This window comes from Hoplias malabaricus, chromosome 4 (assembly GCF_029633855.1).
Source record: "Hoplias malabaricus isolate fHopMal1 chromosome 4, fHopMal1.hap1, whole genome shotgun sequence".
Taxonomy (NCBI): domain Eukaryota; kingdom Metazoa; phylum Chordata; class Actinopteri; order Characiformes; family Erythrinidae; genus Hoplias; species Hoplias malabaricus.
Genome location: NC_089803.1, coordinates 30,238,077 through 30,247,123, shown reverse-complemented (window position 1 = coordinate 30,247,123; position 9,047 = coordinate 30,238,077). Strand labels below are relative to the sequence as shown.

Sequence of the window (9,047 nt, the reverse complement as noted above, 5' to 3'; positions counted from 1 at the left end):
GGAGGAAACCCACGCGGACACGGGGAGTACACACCAACTTCTCACAGACAGTCACCCGGAGCAGGAATTGAACCCACAACCTCCAGGTCCCTGGAGCTGTGTAACTGCAAGACTACCTGCTGCATCACTTTGCCGCCCTATAGCAGAGATGCATATATATAAAAATCGCAAAAAAACTGATATTATGCATTTTTACACGTAAAATTAGTAAATCAGATAAGAGCTGATCAATGACTTTCAGAACCATGGCAAGGAACGTGATAGAGTAGAATTTACACAGCCCTATAGTGCCCTCTGGTGTCAAGGCAGGCGAATGTGGTTTAAAAAAGACGGCACTGTTGTAGGACAAGGAAGCAGAAACACGTTTATCACACAAAATAATATTATGCAACATTTACTTTGGTTATATGTGTTACAAAATTCACAATTACTAAAAAAAACAAAACAAAACAAAAAAACTCACACTAGGCTACTACGTTTTAAACTACCATATAGGTAGAAAGTACTTCCTTGCAGGATAGATGGCAGTAAATTGAGAGCAATACATAAAAAATATACATAATAAAATATGCACATGGCCACACATGTATGGACTAAATGGGCAAAACTGTGGTCCCATCTGAACATCAGTGTTGGAGTAATATGCTACATTGGTACTTTATGTGAATGCCTTAACCTTGAAGTTCCAAACAAAAAACACTCACATACAGACAACATTTTCAAGGCCTCTGTTGGAGAAGTGGCAGGAGGAAACAAAGATCCTACAATACATTTTTATTGCTGACTCAATTTGTTTGTTCCCTCTTCTGAAACATCAGTGCATTTAACAGCTACGAAAGTAGCTCAGCTAACCACTTACCTCTGACACTGATCTCTATTAATAGCACTGGCCCCAGTGATATTAATGCTGCTACAAACTGGGCAGAATTTATATGCATACACTGACTTTGAAAACACAAACACAGCACAAACACATTCAACCTAATAATACTGCTTTTTCTTGAAGTGGTACTAGTGATACATATCAAATGTACTTTAAGCTTTCATCAAACAACAATAAGCACTGTTGGTGTTGCATCACCGTATATTGCAGCAATAAATGTAAAATGAAAAGGAAATTTCAGCGACAGCTCACAGTACAGTCAAAAAGTAAGCATGCATCAGTGGCTCTCCTATATATTAAAACAGACATTTCAACCCCCACATCAGCCCTCTTCAGTAACTTCACAAACATGCAAACCTTTACCACTCATTCTCAAACGTCCATTGTAGAATGTGACATGATCAGAGATACATGTAAATATAGGTACTATTTTTTTTTATATTTGCAATATATATACCATGCCTGTTTGGATTGGCTGCTTGATAGGCACATGGACAGACTATGAGGTGCATTTTTACCAATCGTGCTCTACAGCTGTCATGTTCTATATTTGAGTCTCCACAGTAAGGGGAGTGCAGTCCCTGTCAGTGCTATACATGGATATGTGCCTGTGAGACAACCCCAAAGACATTCTCAGAATAAGAAATCTTAGTCAGCCCCACTTATACATAAGGTGCTCTCAACCCCTCAGTAATAACTAAATGGCTAGATATAATTTAAGTCTGGCACATTATCCTCTGCCCTGTTTTATTTGACGCCAGTGTAACACAGAAACACTCAGGTAGAATGAAAAAGATCACATGAACTTGACACATATGTATAGGATTCTGAAATATCCCATTTATAGACACAAATATTTGGGAAGGTGTGCTGTGCTTATAAATGCTTTTCAAAACACAAAGTTCTAAAAGCTGAAAAAAGTTTAACTAATCATTTTTTAATGAATCAAATCAGTAAGATCCAACACAAATCTTTATAATCTCTTTCCCAAACAAAATTGGTCCAAAGAATCCTGTTTTCCAAAACCAGCTGAATATTTCCACAGTAGTCATCCTTTTTTTTTCCAACTTGCCTTTGGACTGAACGAACAGGAGGCTTCCCTTGCTGTAGAAGCCTGAGCACACAGCTCCCTGAAGAGGTTCACATTGCCTCTCACACCGGCTGAGTGAGTCTGCAGCTAGACATACAGAGTCCATGTAGGCACCTTGCCATTATAGCAGCAAACACTTAAAGAAGCTGTGTTTCTTAGACCGCTTCTCTGTGATCTTAACTGGTGCCCCACCATCCGAGTTACTGCCATCAGTCTAGAAAGGGAGGAATGAGGAGTCAGTTCACTGATTTTGAAATTCGGCAGATTAAATTCTTCAAATATGTTTAGCTACAAGTTTAACAGCATGGCTCACCATTTTTCTGTTGAGCCTGGCCATAATGTCTCTGGCTAGTGTTAAAAAAGCCTCTTCCACATTTATGCTGGTTTTTGCACTAGTCTCCAAAAACTTGATCCCGTAATCTATTGCCAGCTAAAATAAAAAACAATAATAAAATAAAACAAGTCATAATAATGTGTTTAATATTATGGAAAGCATAGCAAATTGTCTAAGAAATAACATCTATGAGTTTAGCTGTAGGAAAAATCAAAATAGTACAGCCACAGTTGTCACCTATTGTCTTATACATATTATTTATTAAATACAGCTGCTTTTAATAAGCAAGACTAGAGCGTAATGGAAAATCCTGAAGGCTGTACCTTTTCTCCTCTCTCCTTTGATACCTGTCTCCTGTCATTCATGTCACACTTGTTTCCAAGGATCATCCTCTCAACATCTGAAGACGCATGCTACGGGTAAAAATAAACACAAAGCACAAATACTTCACTTATGAAAAGAATTGGCTAAACAGGGAAGATCAAATTTACAATGTAGAGGTCCAGGATTCTATGTCCAGCATAGGAACACATTGTATATAATATTAATTCTTATTAGAAATAATTTTTGGGCAACAAATATAATATACATGACCTTCCATTGCAATGCAGTCAATGGCCCAAGACATATCTGGAGACCAAATTCTGTTTCTTTATTTTAGAGGCAGGAAAAGCTAACAAACACTGCAAGTCAATATTTACTCAACCAGCCTTTGTAAAGTTCTCTAGAATAGACATACTACATCCAAGTCTCAATCTTAACCCAGGCTACTTGGGTGACTACACATTCCAGTGTTTGTTAGCAATGTTAGCTTCAGAACGCTAGCCCTGAACTAAAGAAGCAGAGTTTGGACTCCAAACCTGTCTTTGTCAAACAACTGCATCCGGATCCATTGTGATGTTTTGAAACAAATAAAAAATATCTTGACAGGAATTGTCAAACACCTATAGCATACAAATAGTTTAGAAATCAATCATATCTATTTTGGCATTTTGGTGCAAAACCCTCACAAAGGAAAATAATATATTAATAAGAAAATAATATTTTTAATTTATTTATTTTTAAACTTTAATTTAACCAGGCAAGTCATTAAGAACATATTCTTATTTACAACGGCACCGTGGTAAACAGCAAGGGCTACTTGAGGAAAGAAGGGTTAAAAGAAAAATAATATTTTGTTTAACATTGAAGGAGAAGGCTAAAATGTTTTTGTTTTATATTTTGAGTATTTCCCATTTGCCCATAAATAACAACACTGTCAAACATCTTCTGTGTTCAAATGGTGTATGAAATAAAAAGAAAATGTTCTAAAATCATATTCAAAAATATGCACTCTTCCTCTTCCAATATAAATAAGTAAAGGTTCATAAGTAAGAGCTCCACTGACTCACCTCTTCAATGTTCCGAATCCAGTTCTTAATGTTTTCAAATGATTTTTCACTAGTTATATCATACACCAACATAATGCCCTGTCAGAAGGAAAAAGAGAGAAGCAGATTGAGAGAGACGGTTACACCACATACTGAGCTGTGGATGTATAAATTAGAGCAGTGCAATGGAAAGGAAGTTGTGGGCTCACCATGGCTCCTCTGTAGTATGCTGTTGTGATGGTCCTAAATCTCTCCTGGCCTGCCGTGTCCCTGTAATCAGCACAGAAAGCATATATTGCACGTCACTGCACCAGACAGAAAGGCCATTCATCTTCACCACACTTCCTCAGTTTGTAGCCCACCATGTCCTGCATTCTCTGTGGAGTTTTACAGGCCCACCCTTCCCACTACACCATTCCCAATCTACACATCCTGTAAACAGAGCAGTTTAACCCTTTTCACTGCAACATTGTGTGCACATCCTTTCCTTCACATTTGTAACCTAATGACTGGGCTGGGCACATAAGCATTGACCTTTCAACGTGTGAGGACATGCTGACATCTGACATCATTTTACTCTTACTCAGAATTCTAACATAACTGGAGAAACTTTTAAGCTCAAAATAAAAGTTTGTAGTATTTCATGAGAGCATGTAGCACTTACTTATCTTTGCAGTATAATAATCACACAGTTTCAAATCAAAACAGAAACTAATTAATTTAGAGAATTATACTGATTTAATTAGAGTCTGAACTTTATTCCCTTACAGCACCGTGGCAAAGTTGGTAGAGTCAGCAATAATGTTTTATTTCTAATAATTGAAAATCAAGGAAAAAAACGGGTCTGCACTCTCGAAACTTACAGACTCTCAGACTCACAAAGTTGACATTGTTTCACTATTATATTTCATCAGGTCATTGATTACACCTTCTACCCTACTATTACAGTTCTACCCTCCTTCCAGACGGGGCATCATATCACACATTTACAAACTGAAGAAATGTGCAAATCAAACATAGATGTTGGTGTTCAAGGACAGAGGTGTCAGAACCATTGAATCTGTTTGGTATTAGTTCCTGAGAACCAAAAAAATGCATGTTTTAAAACTGAAATTTAGAAGTGTGGAAAGCCTCCCTTCAAATTTAAGCAAGCCTTTAAAAAAAAATAATGCTAGCTGTGGTAAAAAAAAATACTAATGACAGCAATCTTGTTGAGGTTTCAGCGTAATAACTATGTAAGTACTCAGTGATGTTTTAACTAATTTGACTTTCATTTTAAAAACTGTATCTGAATTATACACTATAATTAAATTTGTTATTATTCCTTGTGTGAAAAATCCGGTGTCAAAAGCACATTTCATAAAAACACAATACTTACCATATCTGAAGTTTGATCTTCTTTCCATTTAACTCCACAGTCCTTATTTTGAAGTCAATTCCTAAAAATCAAAATATAAGAGGCCATTACATCAAACACATTCAACAAACCTACTGCAATGTGTTCTGTTTGTACCAGACAGACAGTTAGGATTTTTAGCTTTCTGGAAAAAAGTGCTCCACTGTCAGACCCTTAAAACCCTAATTGAAGTAATAGTCAGACTTTTGTATGATGTCCAGGTCTTACATACTTTACGTATTTTTCATATTATTTTTCAACTGTTGTGTTAATCATTTCAATTCATTAAAAAAACAAATCTCTACAAACATTTCAGCAAGTCATATAAATTACAAACCAGATGATCTGTGAGAATCCTGTAGCTTCCCATTGCATAGCTTTTAAGTTAACTGCTTAGCTGAGATTGTTAAAAATGGAGCCTGACAACCAGAGGAAGTGGTGCTCTAGGTAGCTGCCTCTCTTTCTTTCCTTTTACCGGAAGGAGTGAACACACAGATAAACAAAGAGATCTACTTTTTAGTATAACTCCTCTCCAGTGACTAACCGGGAAACAACTGACGATAAAACACTAAAGCTATTACATCAACTGTTATCCATATTCATAATGTTCAAACGTTATGGTTTGCAAAGGGAATCTTAATGCTGGAAATTCAAATGTGTCTGTCTTCAGCAAAGACTTGCTATGTGTACAAAAATAACAATCATTTCAAATGACATATAATTTAAACATTTAATTTAAATGTAACATGTATGGTATTTAGCAGGCACTAGTATGTAGACTGACTTACAGGATTGTATTCAGTACATACGCTACCCAAGCTAGGTACAGAACCCTTGTCTGCTGTATATCAGTCGTGTTGCCTAACTCATTACACTACGCCAACCAGCTGAGGCGTCATGTTAAAATTGACTAACATGTCAAAAACAGCAGAGAACACACAAATGGAGTGAGTGAGTCATGGGAAACTCTGGTGGATAACTCCAGTGCTCTGAGGGAGTTAGGGAAGCCTGCAATGTGGCCAGAGCTGGGGTCAGTCACCTCCTGGCACAAGGAAGTAGCTGCCCATCAGGCCTCTGCCCACTGAATTGTCAGCAGAATGAAGGCGTGAACTTGCAGAATGTCACAAGAACCAGAAGTGGCTTTAAACAGTACGTCTCTCTGTTCATGGTCAGGACTCTGTGGGACAGAAAGCCATTCCCAGCAAAGCTTTGAGTCTTCAGCTCATTGTTGTCATACATGCATTAAAAAGTCTTACTAATTTTCATAATGTATGACATTGTACTGGAGTTCTTAAAGAAAAAGAATTTGCCAAATGTTGAATACAACGACTGTATTCATTCACTCAGGAGACTTGAATATAAGGAACAGTAATAATGAACGTCAAGCATCTAAACCGGACAACAGAATTGAACAGTACAATAGTGCTTAGGGATAAAGCTGCAGTTTTGCTTAGAACATGCACTTTTTGAACACAATGAAAACATTTTTTCCAGACATCAGGAAAAGTCAAGAGTTCAAGGCATCATCTCAAACAAAGGGAAAGAGGATGGTGACGATGTACACACTGTAATCAGATGGAAAACCTGCGAACGGAAATGACTTAAGCGCGCTGTAAATATAGGCACTTCATAAAGAAAGACATGGACTGTCATAGAATTTTGCCTTAGTCAAACAAGCAGGTATAGAACAATGTGACATATATTAATATGAATAGTGATTACACTTTTTAAGGGCAACTAAATTTCCTGTGATGAAATCTCCATGGTGTTACAGCTGCCAGATGGCAATGCAAATATTTTTTGGCGCTGTAATATTTTACTGTTTTCCAATTTTTTATGGAATGTATTTTATATAAACACTTGATTTGTGCATAGGTTTTTTAAAAATTGCACCTAATTTTACTAATTCAGGATAAAACTACAATACGCTGTAAACCATCATTTCATTCTCTTGTTTCTTTTGGTATCTGTAGGCCTGTGCAGCTGTTCAGATAATGATGAACACTGCAATGTGTTTCATTCACCACAGATTCCACAGATTCAAAATAAGCTGCTTCCTTTTCTGAATCCCTCTGACAAATACACAGATTATTACCTCTATTTCTCTCTATCTAATAGAGTCCAATATGACAGATGGTAAATGCAAATGGTACACACATACATACATACATACATACATATATATATATATATATATATATATATATATATATATATATATATATACATACACACACACACATACATCCTTAGCGTTTGCTCACATCCTCTGTGTGTGGTTTAGCGAGTGAACTGACCGATTGTGGAGATAAAGGTGGTGTTAAAGGCATCCTCGCTGAACCTGAAGAGAAGACATGTCTTTCCCACTCCGCTGTCTCCTATGAGCAAGAGTTTAAACAGATAGTCGTAGGTTTTAGCCATTTACCACGCCGGTCCGCTGTGCTGAATGTCACCGGGCTCTGTGTTGGCTGTCTTCCTTGTTCCCTCCAACACAGAGAACCACGCGCGCGCGCACACACACACGCGCACGGAGTGAGAGAGAGAGAGAGAGGGTGGGGGGGGGTCGGCGAGTGACGTCACCAGCTCGCCATGGTCGTTGTAGTTTTTCATAAACCGTTGGCGGCAGACGGGGCTTTAGTTTTACCTGAAAAAAAAAAACTAATTTATACAGTATATTAAATTATAAGACCCAGTAAGTTAGAATATATTTTTGTATTGTTATTTATTATTTTAAGAAACAGTTTAACTGTTTAATTGTCAAATAAATTAGAAGATTTAAATAAAATGAATAAATAAGGGCCGCACGGTGGCACAACAGGTAATGTCGTTGTCACACAGCCAGGGGCGTCGTAGTGGGTGAAAAGTGGGACTGAGTTACCAAGGCCACATGTGAAGGGGGGGGCCCTTGAGGTGTCTGGAATATTATTTTCCTTTAAATGTTTAATGATATTTTTTAAATAATATCAATTAAATATCACAATAAATGTTTCTAACTAATGTGAATTTAATGTTCTGGGTAAATAAATCAGTTGATTGATGTAATGAATTGTGTATCCTTGCCTTCATATAGTGTCTAAAGACAGACATCCTCACTCTTGCACGAAATGGTTTAGTCCGCCATCACCGGGTTTTTTAACTAGGCGCGTTTCGTTCATTCGTTCATTCTGCTGAAGCCGTATGCATTAATCCGTGCTGTGGAAGATGATGCCCAAGAAAGCTAAATACGGTTTTCAGAAAAGAAAAGAGATGCAAAAAGAAAGTGACAAAAAATAAATGAGGGAAAGCAACTTCTAACAGATAATTATCTTCCTATAAAGGTGAGCCCAAATGTGAAAGCAAATAACCTACATTAAATGAACTGTGATTATAAAACGCTTATTATGCCACCACAGTTGTTAGTGCCAAAACTGTATAACACAAAATTAGAAATAACAAAATATCTGCAATCTTCGTCTGTAAGCGCTTATCCAGTTCAGGGTCACGGTGGGTCCAGAGCCTACCTGGAATCATTGGGCGCAAGGCGGGAATACACCCTGGAGAGGGCGCCAGTCCTTCACAGGGCAACACACATTCACTCACACCTACTGACACTTTTGAGTCACCTACCACGTACCAACATGTGTTTTTGGATTTTTTGGTGTTTTCCTCCCATGTGTTTATCTATCTTTGGTGCCATTTACTGTTATAGCTTTTAATCAAATAAAACAAAAAATCAGTTAAATTTAAGAGTTGCTAGATTAATGTGTGGTGGGGGGCCCCATGGGCACTGCGTGTGCATAGGGCCCAGAATTTGGAGCTACGCCCCTGCCCACAGCTCCAGGGATCTGGGATTGGGGGTTCAAGTCCCGCTCCAGGTGACTGTCTGTGAGAAGTTTGGTGTGTTCTCCCCGTATCCGTGTGGGTTTCCTCCCACGGTCCAAAAACACACATTGGTAGGTGGACTGGATACTCAAAATTGTCCATAGGTGTGAGTG

The 9,047-nt window shown here is 37.8% G+C and overlaps 1 protein-coding gene across 1 annotated transcript; it reads right to left on the bottom strand.

Annotated features, from left to right (window-relative positions):
* Nucleotides 1-393: 393 nt before the first annotated feature.
* On the bottom strand, nt 394-7,584 carry LOC136694297 (ras-related protein Rab-8B-like). Its single transcript, XM_066667747.1, has 7 exons — nt 7,371-7,584; nt 5,056-5,116; nt 3,887-3,947; nt 3,699-3,776; nt 2,631-2,720; nt 2,287-2,403; nt 394-2,187 (listed from the first exon to the last, which is right to left on the bottom strand). The coding sequence occupies exons 1-7, from the start codon at nt 7,492-7,494 to the stop codon at nt 2,095-2,097; spliced, it is 624 nt and encodes a 207-aa protein (XP_066523844.1). The 5' UTR covers nt 7,495-7,584; the 3' UTR covers nt 394-2,094.
* Nucleotides 7,585-9,047: the final 1,463 nt, after the last annotated feature.